The sequence below is a fragment of the Heteronotia binoei genome, chromosome 1 (assembly GCF_032191835.1).
Source record: "Heteronotia binoei isolate CCM8104 ecotype False Entrance Well chromosome 1, APGP_CSIRO_Hbin_v1, whole genome shotgun sequence".
In the NCBI taxonomy this organism is placed as follows: Eukaryota; Metazoa; Chordata; class Lepidosauria; order Squamata; family Gekkonidae; genus Heteronotia; species Heteronotia binoei.
The window spans coordinates 135,895,809-135,913,329 of record NC_083223.1 but is presented as its reverse complement, the minus strand read 5'-3'; the positions used below and the strand labels follow the sequence as shown (position 1 = coordinate 135,913,329).

General features: G+C 42.4%; 1 protein-coding gene across 3 annotated transcripts in view; it reads left to right on the top strand.

Moving 5' to 3' along the window:
* The window catches only part of IPCEF1 (interaction protein for cytohesin exchange factors 1), a 42,592-nt gene extending 28,172 nt beyond the window's left edge, over window positions 1–14,420 (top strand). For all 3 annotated transcript variants that reach the window (XM_060241048.1, XM_060241064.1, XM_060241056.1), the window contains 3 exons: window positions 2,571–2,940; window positions 13,110–13,300; window positions 13,555–14,420. In XM_060241048.1, the coding sequence (XP_060097031.1) occupies window positions 2,571–2,940; window positions 13,110–13,300; window positions 13,555–13,758 (765 nt within the window). In that variant the 3' untranslated portion in view covers window positions 13,759–14,420. The remainder of the gene's footprint in view (window positions 1–2,570; window positions 2,941–13,109; window positions 13,301–13,554) is intronic.
* Window positions 14,421–17,521: the final 3,101 nt, after the last annotated feature.

Here is a 17,521-nt window from a genome sequence, read left to right as displayed (position 1 = left end):
TGCACATTCAAAAAGATTTATTTTTGCTGTCATCCTTGAACATCCTTGCCTGCACCTGCATTTATGGTAAGGGCACTCTGAGAGAAGGGATGGAGAGATGGCATTATTAGGCCAGGGCTCCCACAAATCACTTTGTAGTAGCCATCCAATCACTCCCTCCACATTTCTGTTTTGCCCCACCATTGCATCCATGGGAGCAACTGATGCACCCTAAGTGGCCAGATTTGGCCCTGAGGTCTCAGTTCCTGAGCAATCAAAAGGAAAGACAAAACAAGAGCTGCTGAGAGCACCTTTTAGAATGATCTGTCAGCCTGATTTTGTTTTTTGTTTTCCCCAGCATGTTGCTCTCCTGAATGTTCCGTTTTCTTTCAAATATGCAGATACACTGACAGAGGAAATATCTCAAGGGTGGATGGTCTGTTTTGCTGGATAATAATTTTTAAGGGTAGATCATGTGATTTTCTTTGCTTAACCACCAACCAGATGGTTTGAGAAAACAAGTGGAAATTAGTGGGGGGGGGGGGGGGGGTTGGAGGGGGGTTTGACATCTTTCTCTTAAACTTGAACAACAAAGCTTCCTTGCAAACTCCTCCCTATCTGCCTCAAAAAAACCAGTCCTGTTTTCATAGGGATTCCTAGATGGGTTGTCAAGGTACACCACGTTTATAATTGCTGTTTGAAATAGTCCCTAAAGAGTAATTAATCTCCCAAGAAAAGCATTTTGTTTACTGAGGCAAACATCTGCATGTTGTATTATTCATGCTTGGAAATTTATTGTTGCTTGGAAATCTCTATCTGTTAACAAGTTAAGATTATATGCCTTCAAGAAATAACTCATCCAAGACAAAGCACTTCACTTCCAATATCTTTTTCTTTTTTCTTTTTTGCTTTGTGATATGGAAAATTGCTACACTGAAAGTCACAATTATTTTATTTATTTAGAATTTTTATGTTGCCTCTCTTTTAAAGAGAAAATGCTTGTGAACCCTCCCTGCCCCCCACATTTCCATCATGCACATCTTTTGTGTGCATGAGCATGAAAGCTTATACCTAGAACAGATCCATAGCTACAGTGGGGTATTTGGGGGCTTACTTACTTCAAAGGCCCCCTTCAAATGCCCACTGACTTACCATCCGGCAAGATGTGGTGCCCAACGCAAACTTCCACTGCATCACATCTTGCCACTACCTCTCCTTGCTTTCCCTGATGCAAACACCCCCTGTACAACCCTTTGCCGAGTGTAGTGTTGGATGGAGGGGCCAAGCACAGGGAAGAGAGGGAGGAGGGGAGGTGGGATGGCTGGAGCTTCCTGCAAGTCTTCTCCCAACTGGGCCCCTGGAGAGGCCTGCAGGACTGATCAATGTCCTTGCCTGGAATTTACCATGGGCTGGTCCTCTGCCCAGCCAATATCCAAGCAGTCTTTGCCAAGCAGGGCTCTGGCATCTGCCTGCCCACTCTGTTCAACCACTGCTCCTAAGGGCCCCTTAAGCTCAGCAGGAAAATTCAGCCATGCCCACACCTGCCCACACAGCCTTAGAAGGCAGCCACAGAGGAATGGAGCACCTCAGAGGGAGGGAGGCCAGCCAGCGACCAAGCCACAGGGAATGCCTGACCTTGCCTAAGTGGCCCTGTCCTGGAAGAAGAAGTGCTTCACTGGTGTCTGCCCCTCTGAAGGCCACCCAGTGTCCCTCCAGAGCAGGCTGACATGGCTGGATCCCTTGAAGGGTACTCTGGAGGGAGGAGAATGAGAACCCCATCCCTGCCCTGCAGGCTTCAGGAGAAGCAGCAGTCCTCCCAGCCCAGCTCAGGGGAACAGCATTGGGGGTTGGGGGACTAGCTGGGACCCAGGAGTCTGAGGCAGAAGTCCCGCCTGAGCCCCTAGCAGTCTTGGGCTGGTGCAAAAGTAGCTGCAGACTTTGGGCCACCCTCTCTCCCCTCTTGCAATGACTTCTGATGGCAGCAAAGGAGATGTGTTTTAATAGGTTCACTTCCTCTCCCACCTTGAGGACCAAAAGTATTCCGTGCAGTTGCATCCACCTCCACCCCTCCTTTTCATTTGGGGAAAACTGCTCTCTCTCTTGCATGTCAAAGGTCCCAATCCAGCTGAGGAGGGAGCACATTCCCCACAGGTTAATGAAATCAACTTTAATTAAATTAGTCAGTGCCCCCGAAGATATTTAAATGCCCCCTGACTTAAAAATTCCTGGCTATGGGCCTGGCTTTGAAAAAAATGTTGTTGGTCTTAAATACTCAAATTTTGTTCTATTATTTACCCCAGTAATGGTTTAACTTTTTGAAGTGGCCTCACAGAAAGGGCCATTGCGGAACTGAGGCAGAATTTACCAAGTTTATCGGCCAGCTGCTTGCCTTAGGCTACTAGTACATTCAGTCAGAGTTCCTGTAAGCAATTGGCAAGCATTTTTACTGGGTATTGTACTTGGCCACAGACTTCTGCCACCTGGGTGGGTGGGTGGGTCAGAAAAAAATGTGTAAGGCAGTGTGATTTGATTTTCAGGGTTACCTTATGACTTGACTCATTTTTCTTTCCTTGTTTTACTCTGGAAAGCAGGAGCAGCAAGAGCCTTCCTCAACATCCCTTGTCTCCAGTTCTTTATCCTCCCCTGAAAGCAGTAGGAAGTCACAAGGCTTTTCTTCTTCCTCATTGTCCAAAGCATTGCATCCAGACAGACAATCATGGCTTGACTTTGTTAACAGCTCTTTGACTGGGGAAGAAGTAGATAATCCATCTTCAAATGTCATTGATGACTCTCAAGATCCTGCTTGCTTGGTAAAGACAGACTGTAACAAAACAATGGAAAGTGGTATGGAACCAGAGGACAGCTTTCAGAATTCTTTACGCAAAGGTACACCTGTATTAGATCAAGATAAAGATAACATAGCTGAGCCTGGAAAAACAGCACTGAAAACTCAACCTAAAGGTAAGTCAAGGAGGAGGAGATCTGTTGGTCAAACTACAGTACATATCCTGCTTCATCTGTGAGAAGTGATCTTATTAGAAAGTATTATCATTTCAGTATATTTTGGTGGGCAGAAAGATTACATAGTAGCTTTCTTGCATCAAGCATATCCTCTTGAATATGTCATTTGAGAAATTACCCAACACCTGCAATGCTGTGGATGTAGATAAGCAATGCTTGTGTTATATTTTGAACTAACAATATTTACAGATAAACAAACTTTGAGTTGCCATTAAGGATATTTAGACACTATTTAGTAATGTGCCAACTCTTTTACTCTTACCCCTTTCATGTGAATCAGAGGTAAGGCCATATCCATGTAGCAGAGCCCATGTTTTGTATGCAGAAGATCCAAGGGTCTGTACCATGCAGGTCTAATGAAAAGAGTATCAGGCAGAAGAGCTGGTAAAGACCAATGAGAAGAAAATCCTGGACCATTGTTGCCAGCCACAGTAGAAAAAACTGGGCTAGGTAGATTAGTGGTTCATTGCAATGCAACAGCAATATTCTAGGGTAGCCTTTTGTGTATTTTACAATTTTGTAGGGATGCCATTCCCCAGTTGGGAGCAGGGGACCCCCTGATTTTCAGGACTCTTCTTTTTGGGAAATTCTGCCCCAAACGTGATGCATGGAAGTTAAGTCACCACATCAGCAACACCATGTGGTGATGCTCTGGTATTTTGGACAAAATTCTATGGTAACCAGGGCTTTTTTTTGTAGCAGGAACTCATTTGGATATTAGGCCACATACACCTGATGTAGCCAATCTTCCAAGAGCTTACAGTAGGCCCTGTGAGCACTTGGAGGACTGGCTACATCAGGGGTGTGTGGCCTAATATGCAAACGAGTTCCTGCTACAAAAAAGCCCTGGAGGCAATCATAAAGTTTTGCCCAAAATACCAGAGCATCAGCTCAAAATGTCATCAATATGATGATGTCACTTCCATGCGACATCATTTCATTGCACACACATTGTGCACTCTCTCCCCCCCACAGACTCCCAGAATGTCCTTCCCCCACCAGGTCAATCTGACCTGGTAACCCTAATTTATAGGTAACAATTAATACAGGGGGACTTTGAAAAATGAAATCCCTCTCCTGAAGAATATGAAGTGGTACAGTCCATTCTATCACATCAAAACCATGCTATCTCTTTACCACTTCAGTCTGTTGCATGTCTTGAACAATCTTCCTGCTTAAATGGAATCTTCTCTGTTGCATGACCCCTTGTGAATGAGAAAAAGGATGGTAAATCTATAATAAGGAAATGACATTTGACCATTTGAGAATAGCAGCTGGAATATAAATATGTTTCTAAAGGATGGTGAACCACGTCCTATATGGACTGAAAACTTATAGAAGGTATATGAAAGGAAATGTTCGATTGGCAGAATAGGAATAAAGAAACTATTGGTTTCGTTTTGTCTGTGTTGTCATTGCTGTCATTCATGGCTCTTTTGGTTCAACCAGTCAAGACTTGAGTTTGGCCAGAGATTCTTCTTCTAGGACCCAGCCTTAGCATAGGTTTGTCTGGTGGGAGCCTGGGGGGGAGCTATGGATTACCTGCCTGAGGAGTCAAGAATGGCTGCTTCCTTCCAGATGGGCTTGAAAATCTGTTTTTTTCTGAAAGACCTTTGAATTTTTTGCTGTGAAGGGAGCTCTATTGATTTTTTTTACTGTATTTTAATTTATTTTTATTACATTTTTACATTTTATTATTTTTATGATCTTTTATTGGCTTGCTATTGATTTTTATTGTGTTTCATAAGTTATCTTGGGGTTTTAGTTACAAAGCAGTTTGATCCAGTCCTTTTTGATGCAAAGCAAACAAACAACAAGAGAGGGAAAAGTTAAATATTTTTTCTTCTCTGCATATCATTGAAGCTGAATTTGGCTTTTGTAAAAAAAAAAAAAAGTGGATGGAGGGGGGGGGGTCACATAATTTCACATAGTTCTACGTAATGTGTAGTTTGAGCCCAAGCCTATAAACAGAGGCTTGACTACGTGCTCTCAGTCCAGAGGCTTATCTTGCAAGTCATAAGGCAGTTAGACCCAAACAGCAGCTGGCTGTTGTCATTTTTATTTCCTTTGACAGTTAGAGCAACATGCCTGATGATAACAGAAGGCAAAAAAAGGAATCTGTAGAAAATGAAACATGGCTGCAACAGAATGGGACTTTATTTATGTTATGATCATTTCCTCCCCCAGCAATAACATCCTCCTTCCTGTGGCATTTATGGACCTGTTGGAGTTTATTAGCCATAGGCAAGACAGTTTATCTGATCCTTTAATGATTCTTCTAAATTTTGCCTTAACTCAGTCAATAGAGAAGCCTAAGCCTTCAATAAGTAGGGAATGGCTATAGAAATGCCTAAACACAATTTTTCATGTTTGCTTGATAGAAAGCTTTTGGCCAGACATTTCCATGCTGTGTTACATGGTTGCATCCTTAACTGTCCTTGGCAAAGTCACACATCTGGCTAATGCAGGCTTTGGATTCAGCAGGAGCTCACAGGAGCATAGCTCCTGACCCTTTCTGAGAGTTCCATCTCCTCCTTCCCACCTTGTCCATTGAATAGTAGGTGCTGCTGCATAATAATCCCTGGATTATTATGCAGATGACACCCAACTCTATCTGCTAATGGACGGCCGGCCTGACTGCGTCCCAGAGAATTTAGACCGGGCCCTGCAGGACTTGGCAACCTGGTTGAGGAAGAGCGGGCTGAAACTGAATCCAGCGAAGACAGAAGTCCTTTGTCTGGGTCGGGGCGCTCGGGGAGGGGAAATACTTCTCCCGGTCTTCGATGGGGCGCCGTTGAAAGCGGCGCACCGAGTTAAGAGCCTGGGAGTTTTACTGGAGCCTGCATTATCAATGGAGGCCCAGATTGCAGCCACTGCCAAGTCAGCCTTCTTCCATCTAAGGCGGGCAAAGCAGTTGGCTCCCTTCCTAGAGCGCCAAGATCTGGCAATGGTGCTTCATGCAACGGTCACCTCGAGACTGGATTACTGTAATGCCCTCTACATGGGGCTGCCTCTGTGCCGAACCCGGAAGCTGCAACTGGTGCAGAACGCAGCGACTAGACTGTTGCTGGGACTCCCTAAATGGGAGCACATACAGCCTGGGCTGCGCGAACTGCACTGGCTGCCAGTTACATACCGGGTTCGTTACAAAGTGCTGGTCATTACCTTTAAAGCCCTATATGGTCGAGGACCTGTCTACCTTAGGGACCGTCTCTCCCCATATGAACCCCAGAGAGCACTGAGGTCAGCCGGGAAAAACCTGCTGACTGTCCCCGGACCGAGAGAGGTGAAGCTGCAAAGCACCCGTAACCGGGCCTTCTCCTCTGTAGCCCCGAGCCTTTGGAACCAACTTCCAGAGGAAATGCGGGCCCTGCGGGACCTAGAACAGTTCCGCAGGGCCTGCAAGACCTTCCTCTTCAGACTGGCTTTCCCTGATCGAAATGGAAATTGCGAAGGAAACCGCCATCAGAAAAAGTAAACATAGCACTAGCACTTTTAAAAATTAACTTAATTTTAATGTTTAATCAGATTTTAAGTAAATGCTGATAATGTTTAATGTAGTTTTATTCACTTGTATAAGTTAACTCCGAACCATGTTGTTAGCCGCCCTGAGCCTGCTCCGGCGGGGAGGGCGGGATACAAATAAAATTTGTTGTTGTTGTTGTTGTTGTTGGATGAGCTCCACCACCTATTTTTCTACAAAATGACTCCTGAGCCAATGTATTTACCCATAATCCTTTTATTATGTTACTGGAATGGCAAGGACATTGAATGAAGAGAGGATTGGTGAGAACCAGAGAGGATGGTGAGAACCAGAGAGGATTGTGAGGAACTCCAAAGGGATCTGTTGAGGCTGGGTGAGTGGGCGTCAACGTGGCAGATGCAGTTCAATGTGGCCAAGTGCAAAGTAATGCACATTGGGGCCAAGAATCCCAGCTACAAATACAAGTTGATGGGGTGTGAACTGGCAGAGACTGACCAAGAGAGAGATCTTGGGGTCGTGGTAGATAACTCACTGAAAATGTCAAGACAGTGTGCGTTTGCAATAAAAAAGGCCAACGCCATGCTGGGAATTATTAGGAAGGGAATTGAAAACAAATCAGCCAGTATCATAATGCCCCTGTATAAATTGATGGTGCGGTCTCATTTGGAGTACTGTGTGCAGTTCTGGTCGCCGCACCTCAAAAAGGATATTATAGCATTGGAGAAAGTCCAGAAAAGGGCAACTAGAATGATTAAAGGGCTGGAGCACTTTCCCTATGAAGAAAGGTTGAAACGCTTGGGGCTCTTTAGCTTGGAGAAACGTCGACTGCGGGGTGACATGATAGAGGTTTACAAGATAATGCATGGGATGGAGAAAGTAGAGAAAGAAGTACTTTCCTCCCTTTTTCACAATACAAGAACTCGTGGGCATTCGATGAAATTGCTGAGCAGACAGGTTAAAACGGATAAAAGGAAGTACTTCTTCACCCAAAGGGTGATTAACATGTGGAATTCACTGCCACAGGAGGTGGTGGCAGCCACAAGTATAGCCACCTTCAAGAGGGGTTTAGATAAAAATATGGAGCACAGGTCCATCAGTGGCTATTAGCCACAGTGTGTGTGTATATATAAATTTTTTTGCCACTGTGTGACACAGAGTGTTGGACTTGATGGGCCGTTGGCCTGATCCAACATGGCTTCTCTTATGTTCTTAAAAAATGGAGACAAAAGTAAATTAAAAAGGATGAGTATTTCAGGGTTGGGAGTGCATGACAAAGCTCTGGGAACCAATGAAATAAAACAAGTGCATGCAAATGAGGACAGGGCTCCTGTACCTGTGACAACTGTATAGAAAAGATAAATTTGATGGATTTCATCATCCTGCAATGATCAAAGAAGCAGAGTCTGTTGAAATTCCAACCCAAATATTTATTAGTAGTACAAAAGCCATGCCTCTTATTCCTTTTAAAGCAAGTAGTAGTTCTAGTCAAAGGCAAGCATAATTTTTTGAATAATGCCTCAGGCATCTTTTCTTCTAATCCAGTTAGAAGAAGATAGAAGATATTGGATTTATATCCCGCCCTCCACTCCGAAGAGTCTCAGAGCGGCTTACAATCTCCTTTACCTTCCTCCCCCACAACAGACACCCTGTGAGGTGGGTGGGGCTGGAGAGGGCTCTCACAGCAGCTGCCCTTTCAAGGACAACCTCTGCCAGAGCTATGGCTGACCCAAGGCCATTCCAGCAGGTGCAAGTGGAGGAGTGAGGAATCAAACCCGGTTCTCCCAGATAAAAGTCCGCACACTTAACCACTACACCAAACTGGCTCTCCAGTTAATATATGACCCCTCACTAGTGCAGTGGACAGAGTATTAGGTTTAATCTGATTCAGCCAGCCCTATGCATTGGCTTGTTGTTTTTCTGCCTGCAGTGGGTAAACCCCTGCCTCAGTCCCAATCTCCCACTCTTTAGAAATTAAGAAAAAGAGCCAGAAAATGACCTCTAGAATGATATTTTATTTATTTTATTTTATTGGATTTATATCCTGCTCTCCCTGCCGAAGCAGGCTCAGGGCAGCTCACAATACACAGTTTACAATAAAAGCATTCAACAGTTTAAATAATTTGGTGGTAGTTTCGATACAGATTTGAGATAGCATTCAATGATCTTAAGCATCCATTGAATCTAGCATCTCGGTGGTGATGGTGACATTTCAGTTAAATGCTAACTGAAACAGTGTTGTCTTACAAGCCTTGCAGAACTGGACAAGGTCTTGCAAGGCTCTGACCTCCTCAGGCAGTTGGTTCCAATGAGGGGCAGCAATAGAATTTCACCATGCCGCTGTCCTTTGTATAATGGAGATGTGATGGAATCCCTAGGTCATAATCGATGTTCCCTCTAAGCTGTGGTCTTGTGAGCAAAAATTCTACTTTGTGAGCTACTGCATAAATTAGTTTGCTCTGGGGCCATTCTTCCTGAACAAAGACAAAAATGTGTGAGCCGGAGGCTAAAAAGCTGTGAGCTAGCTCACACTAACTCAGCTCAGAAGGAACATAATCCAGAAGTGATATTACATCCTCCCCAGTCACCACTCCCCCAACCCTCAAAAATCTCCTAGCATTTGCCAAGGCAACTTTGATAATCTTAATTATGCATGCCCAGATGCCTTTTTTTGAAGGGACAACTGTGTTCCCCTTTATAGGTCTTAATGCAACTGGGATGTGGGGCACAGAAATGGCTACCCTGGCCAGTCCACTAAATGTTACCTGTGTAGTCCCTGGCCTATATGCTGTTACAAACATATATAACAGCATCTCAGGAACAAAATTTCCAATGCTCCCTAGCATTTCTGAATGCTGTTGCGTGTGCTTGTCAGATATCTAGTTTCCTTGATCCTTATGGCATTTTTGATTTTGTTGTATGTGTGTTCATAACAATAACCAGGTCTAAGAAGAGACACTGTAGTTCTTGCAAGCTTTCTCTGATGCTCTGTCACTTTAAGGCAAGGTTATGGTGGAGGGGTGTTGTTCTGTATCCCTTTACATTCCTGATTGCCTCCTTAGAACCATGATAGAGCCTAGTACCAGACGGCAGCCATGCAGGTCTGCAATAGAAGAGCTAGGTTCAAGTCCAGTAGTCCCTTGGAGATGAACAAGATTTTTTGGGTTATAAGCTTTTGACAGTCAAAGCTCCCTTTGTCAGAATGACAGGGTCTAGAATTGTGCTGTATTTGGAGGGAGGGACGGTGGCTCAGTGGTAGAGCATCTGCTTGGTAAGCGGAAGGTCCCAGGTTCAATCCCTGGCATCTCCAAAAAAGGGTCCAGGCAAATTGGTGTGAAAAACCTCAGTTTGAGACCCTGGAGAGCCGCTGCCAGTCTGAGAAGACAATACTGACTTTGATGGACCAAAGATCTGATTCAGTATAAGGCAGCTTCATATGTACCTAATTTTAAATGTGGATTTATTGCAGACATGCAGGGAACACAAAATAACTTAATCCCATTCAAAAATACTTTGAATAGGATGAGGAAGAGTTCGATCATTGTTTATGCCTGTGTGGGGCATTGAATTTTTCACCATGTCTTTAGTGCAAAGTTTTGTGTTTAAGAAAGAGACTGAAATTCCAGTCTCTTAAAAGCTAGGTCAGGAAAAGAATGAACCTGAAATGTTCCTTTGGTCTATGTTCTGTTGCTCTTTCTTTGAATCCAGGAGGACTAGCCATGTTTGGGCATAAATTCTTAATTCCTTGAAGGTCTAGAATCATATGGACATGTAGGAATCCTGGATCGGAGATAATTATTGAATTAGTTGTGGTCAGATGTCAGTATTTTGCTCTTCCTTCTTTGGATCCCCAACAACCCTTCCTTCTTTTGGTCTCAAGGGAAGTCAGGATGGTTACACAGTGGAGCCAAGACTCTTTGATGTGCTGCAGAAGTGCTAAACAGCATTGTCTAAACACTTGAGCTATCATATCCTTCCTTTAGGCTTTGTCTGATATCTACAGATCCTTAACAGAGACATCAGGCATTAGAGCTTTTAAATATATGTCTTATTCTGATCTTCATCCCCACAATTAATGTCCTGTTGCATGACACCCAAACAGTCGCAAGTAGAAACTTATAGGGCTGTTTCATGTATTCTACAGTAAATTCAGGTACACTGCTGTGAAGTCTGTACTCAACAGGGAACTGACCAATTCCTTCTCTCTAGTAAAGTATCCTTGTAGGATATACATGTTTGACCTAGGCAACCTAGGCTAGCCTGATCTTTTCTCATCTTGGAAGCTAATCAAGATCAGCCATTGTTAGTACTTGGATGGGAGATCACCAAGAAAATCTGGGGCTGTATACAGAAGCAGGCAATGACAAACTACCTTTGATTATCTCTTGCCTTGAAAACCCAACAGGTCAGTAGAAGTCTGCTGTTACTTGATGGCACTTTTCACCACCATTTGACACATCTGTTTGTCATATTCATACTTTACATTTGTAGGTGTACAGTTCAAAAGCCTATGAAGACACCACAGTGAACAAATAATTTTAGTATACTTGAAACTTGTGTTATGAGACAGTGACTTGCATATTAGTCAATATTAGGATCAAATAACTACTTGCAAAACTGAAAGGGTAATTTTTAGTTAGTTCTAATGAAGGTATGATGGTGCCATTTTTTCTAATAGATTGGCTTCCTACTTGTTTTTGCTTACAGTACATTATATTTAGGGACTAATATTTATTTTTTAGTTATTGCTCTGTGTTCCCTTTTTCTTTAATGGTGATAGCTATTTAGCTGCTATGTAGTTAAGTAAACCTCGGGATATCAAGACCATTAATGAATTGTTATTTAACATCTATATGCGCCCCCTTGCCCAGATGGCCCGAGGGTATGGGCTGGGTTGCCATCAATATGCTGATGACACCCAGCTCTATCTGCTTATGGACGGCCGGCCCGCCTGCGCCCCAGAAAATCTGGACTGGGCGTTACAGGCGGTGGCTAGGTGGCTTAGGCTGAGTGGGCTGAAGCTGAACCCGGCGAAGACAGAGGTCCTTTGCTTGGGTCGCTGCGGCCCGGGAAGGGAACTCCCCCTGCCAGTCTTTGACGGCGCTCCATTAACAGCGTCGGGCAGGGTTAAGAGCCTGGGGGTGCTGTTGGAGCCTTCATTGACGATGGAGGCTCAGATAGCAGCCACTGCCAAGTCCGCTTTTTTTCATCTTAGGCGGGCGAGGCAGTTGGCCCCCTTCCTGGAACGTGACGACCTGGCAACAGTGATCCATGCTACGGTCACCTCGAGGCTGGACTACTGTAATGCCCTCTACATGGGGCTACCCTTGTGCCGGACCCGGAAACTGCAGTTGGTGCAGAACGCTGCTGCCCAGCTGTTATTAGGGCTCCCAAGATGGGAGCACATTCGGCCGGGGCTCCAGGGTCTGCACTGGCTGCCAGTAATATTCTGAGTCCGGTACAAGGTGTTGGCTATTACCTTTAAAGCCCTATATGGCCTAGGACCTGCCTACCTTAGGGACCGTCTCTCCCCACACGTTCCCCAGAGAGTACTATGCTCAGGTTCACAAAACCTGTTGGTAGTCCCCGGGCCAAAGGAGGCCCGTCTAAAATCCACTAGGGATCGGGCCTACTCAATAATGGCACCTTATTGGTGGAACCAGCTGCCGGAAGAGGTGCGGGCCCTGCGGGATCTAGGGCAATTCCGCAGGGCCTGTAAGACAGTCCTCTTCCGGCAGGCCTATGACATTAGCTGACAATGTAAAACACCTTGGATGGAACAAAATGTATCTATAGGCCGCCGGTTTTACTCTATCTTGTTTTTTTTTTTTACTAATTTATGGTTTAATTGTATTTTTAAATGTTTTAAACTGAAGTTGTTTTAATCATTATGTTGTAAGCCGCCCTGAGACACTTAGGTGAGAAGGGCGGGGTATAAATCTTAATATAAATAAATAAATAAATAAATAAATTGTAGCATTCTCAAGGAAGATGCCAAGAAAAACTTTCTCATGGTGATGGCATAGACACAGATGAAGTGGTTTGGCATATAGCTCAATCTTTTTGCATAGAGAATCTGCATACAAGAAGCCCCTAGGAATGCACAGCATAGATTCTTCCATCATGATAACCTCAGTCCATATTTATTTATTTATTTAAAACATATATATCCTACCATGTATCAAAGTGCTCTTGAGGTGGCTTCCCATGCAGGATGTGAAAATACATGTCAATATAAGCCATAAAGCAGAAACAAAATTAAACCCACAATTAAAAAAAACACTGAAGCCAGCAATTGAACATGTCATAAGCAGCACAATGCAAACCAATCAGTCAAGAAAAACAGAAAATACAGTGATGGAAAAAATCAGGCACTCCAATGGAAAAGGTTTGACTAATGGGTAGTGTGTTCCATTTGGAACCATACCTCAGACTCCTCAGTGTAACACCTACAGCAACACTTGAAAATGGAAAGGTAGCCAAGTAACTTTTCAGTTTTCACAATTTTTCTTTCTCTCCTTATGCTATTGTAATCTTCAGCTGACCATCAAATGAGTGGCATTTTCCAGCAACTGCTGCACCTTGTTGCCTATATACACTGTTTATATATATGTATATATATTTACAGAACAAGGGAAATGCTCTATAGATGAAATGGAGAAACTTTACAAATCTTTAGAGCAAGCCAGTTTATCTCCTATTGGGGACCGCCGACCTTCAACTAAAAGAGAGCTGAGAAAATCCTTTATCAAAAGGAGTAAAAATCCATCTGTTAATGAGAAACTTCACAAAATTCGAGCACTGAATAGTACATTAAAGGTAAGATTTTAAGGACGTGTTAAGCTCATGTCGAGAAGGGGAGGGGAACCCATGTGATTTGCTGTGACTCATAGGATTTTCAGCCATCCCTGAAAACTATTTGTTCCTAATGAAACCATTCTTGTAATTAACACATGGGTGTTAATACTTGAATTTTCCAAACAAAAACGTAATTTGTACCATTTCAGAAATAAGAGGGTCCTTTATTGCTTAACATTTTCTGTTCCATGAACATTTTTGTTTTTGTCTGCTAGTGCAAAGAACATGACCTAGCCATGATTAACCAGTTGCTGGAGGACAGAAAACTAACAGCAAGGAAGTACAGGGAGTGGAAGAACACAAACTCTATGTTGGTTCAAGATATCTATCAGCAGCAGGACATCCTGGATATGTCTGAAGAAAATATAAAGGAGCCAGAGGTGCCGCTGCAAACTTCTTTCATTGAAAGTACTATCTGAGAACAGTGGACAGTGTATTACTTCTTCTGCCAGTGTTTCTCTTCACCTGTGAAAAGTTTGAGCTGCTACCATTTCAAATTTTGTTGTTTTTGTAAGAGCTTGTCGCTTCTCTACTATGGAAAAATTTGGGTCCATGATCCAAAACATTATTTCTTCTCTTAGTATTTCATGATGTAAGAATTCTGCCATCCAAAGGGTCACATTGTGATAACTAGTCTTGGTGAAGTTCTGAAGAGAACATTTATCCAATGGAGGGAATCTGCATTTCCATTTTTTAAAATGGTTGAACTTCATAGTGAGAACAATTAAGTAAGCTTAGCACCTTGACGTTTGTATTTTAAAGATAGTGTACATATTGTAATTTAAAAATTAGTTGACTAAAGCAAAAGGTTTAAGCTGTACAAATGTTTTAAAAAGCTCGGAATTAAAGGTTGCTTTCCAATAAACCTGTACAACCAACTGTTTGAAGCACAGAAAGAATAATAATATTAATGACGGTGCCTGTACTTTTTATATGATGTTTGCTGGACATCTTGTGAGATAATGCACTATCTCTGTTTATGAATGGCCAAAGCAAAGATGTGCCTCTGTGTCTTGTGAGAAAGATTACATTTGACTCTTTTTCATGACAAAATAAAAGAAATTACTTGCCATTGTTCTCACTTTATCCTTTTTTGTTTATTATATGGAGGAGGGGATTCAATGACTAATTTAAAAAAAAATTAAAATGCACCCTACAGAAATGGGCAATGATTTAATGTCAGTCAAATAAGGAAGATAAAACAAGTAATGGCATTCTCTACATATGTGACCTTTTATTGCTTGCTAGAGCATGGGAGACTTGGCTTCAAATCCCTGCTCTACCATGAGCTCACTGAGATGCATAAGATATTCTCCTCATAAAAAGCATATATATTGACAGTTATTAAGTGCAAGAATTTCTTCACCATAAGCATACTGGATTCTTTACCATACTTCATACCTGACTCTACATACTTTCTACATGTGTCATAATTTTATTTATTTATTTATGATTTGTATCCCGCCCTTCCCACAAGTGGCTCAGGGCGGCTCCCAACAATTAGTCAGACATAAAATTAAACAATTATTTGAATATATAAACAATTAAAACATTTAATTATATAAAAAAATTAAATATATAAACAATTAAAACTTAATCCCATAGTCAGATGTCACTATGCAATCTACACAGATTGGCCCTCAGGCATATATTCTGTAACTGGACAACAGGAGTTCCAGCAAAATCAAACATTCTGGAGATTGTATGGTGCCCCTGTGGCTCCTGCTTTTTCTTCCTTCCTGGATTAGTGACATAGGTGCTATCATTCATTCAATTACATCTGATGTGTTGATGTCATAAGAAGTCAGTAAATAAAACACTATGGGTCCGCTCAACCAGACACATTTGGCTACATGGAAATATCAATGAAAGCAACAGATGCATTGGTTGTAGATAGATGAGCAGCTCCGGTCATGTTGGAGGTGGGGCTAACTTCTCTGGCTCAATCTGGAGCAGAGAAGCATGGTCAGACCCGGCACCCTGACATGAGTGTATATCACGTGGGGGGCTTGTTGGACTGTCTACACTGTTGCAGCAAGCCATCTATTCAGAAAAGGTTTTTAAAATAATGCTTGCTCATGTGCATAAGCATACCACAGGACTTTGAAGAAAGAAAAAAACTCCTGGAATGGTTTGGTGGGTTCACACTGCCAATCCACTTTGTGCTTCCTTGTGGTCAGATGTCCGGAATCATGGAAGGAATGTGCTGGGAGCCATTGCCACCAGATTTTGCCTGATAGCTATTTAGTCTTGGAGTCATCGGACAAAAGGGTGAGTGCAAGAGGGGAATGGCTGACAGCTGTGTCTGTCTGACCAGGCCTTTTAAATCCATTCAGGACAAGTGGTTATGTTGGGTCAAAATGCCTGTTATGAACGCAGCTATTTAAGAGAAACATTTAAATGAGCATTTTTCAAAATGAAGACTGTTTTGGCACTCTAAAAGTGTGCTAGTAAAATAGTAGTAGTATTAATAATAACAATAAGTTCTTGTGGTTTAGCTCCAAGTCCCAGAAAAGTAGCTTGCAAGATCTCTGCATTAGTTTGAAATAGTTAATAAAAGGGAGCATTGTCATTATAATGTATGTTCTTTTAATTTTCAGGAGTGGTGACTTTTCTAAGAATAGAAAGGAAGTGGCTTTCTTATGGTCTGATAGCTACAATGGTATTTCCTGGACTGTGCAGAGCATTCATATACAGCATACATTTCCACTTTTATTTGTTTAGTGTGGTTTCTAAGTTGTTCCTTGGAATTTTGTAAGTTCTTCTTCCTCTTCTTCCTAAGAAACCCAAAACAAACTCCCCATGTCAATTTTTAGGTAGTATGAAGCACAGTTGATTTTTATCTCACTATTGAAAAATAGGTTGATAGTACATTGAGTATGCCTAACATCTTTAGAACTAAGAGTAACACATTATGTTTTGCAGTGACTCCCATGTAGTCCTTTGAAGACTGCTGGGACAGGGTCCCACAATAGTGATGGCTAACCATTTGGGCAAATGTGTTAATGAACCCTGCTGTAGTGTGCATTGCACTGCACATATACCCCTGCTTCAGGAGGGCATTCTTACAAAGAGATCAGAACTACAGTATAAGGATAGTACTGTAGTGTGTTTAGCTTTGTTTTAGTTTTTGATTTTGGATGACCGTCTAAAATACTGCCTTCTATTCAGGTGATGGAAACTGTAGTGAATCTACAAGTTCCAAAATCCAGCCATGAGTCTGCTGTTTGGCAACACACAGTCCTGACCTTAGCACGTGGAATAGAAAGGGCGCTGAAAAGACCCAGTGTTTGGAGAATCTTTAGATAGTCTATTATTAGGAGTGCTGAACTCATTTCTTACAAGGGCTGAATCATACATAAATTGGACTTTGTGGGGCTGGGCCATGTGTGTCATAAAATGTAACACCAAGTAGCGGAAATATAAATTTCATAAATGATACAGACGAACACACACATATATATTAACTTAAAATACAAGCATGCTTAAAACTCTTGCAATATTTTGTTTAACATGGAAAGGTGGGGGAATAGTGTGATTTGACAATGCAATTTTTAAAATAAAACATCAAGAAAAAGCACAAGGATCACTGCAGAAATGATAAACATACACTAAAAATATAAAATTCTCTGAGCCTAACAAAACATGAAATGGCTTCTGCCTCCTCCCACAAGGTCTACTTAGATTAGCAATGGGTCTTGTGATGGACAGCAGGCATGTGCATGCTGAGAGGCAGTGTGTATGAGTGACAGCTAATGGAACTGCAAGTGAGTGACAGCTAATGGAACTCATTCTGACTGGTGAACTGCTTCTAACTTCAAGAGGGTGGCAGTTAGACAGTTGGAGAAAGCAGTTACAGAGCTGAAGGAGTTAGAGAGTGATTGGAAAAGAGAGTGGTGGTCTTTGTGATACTCTCTGGTGCATGATAAGAGTCACCAAGCAGAGTCTGATTCAGAGGTTGTGTGGTGTGGCTTTGAATAGTGGAGACTCTGGTAAAAGGTTGTTCCCAGGAGTTAAGAACAGTCTCTGTATTTGTAAAACAAAGAATCACATCTTGAGAAGGAAAACAGTTTCCTGTATTAAACTTAGTGTCCAAAGGGGGAAAAGACTGGAAATCTGGAAGATCAAGCTTTGGCAAAGGGTTTTGAGGTAGCAGTGAAAGGCCCTCAAAAGGTGCTAAAA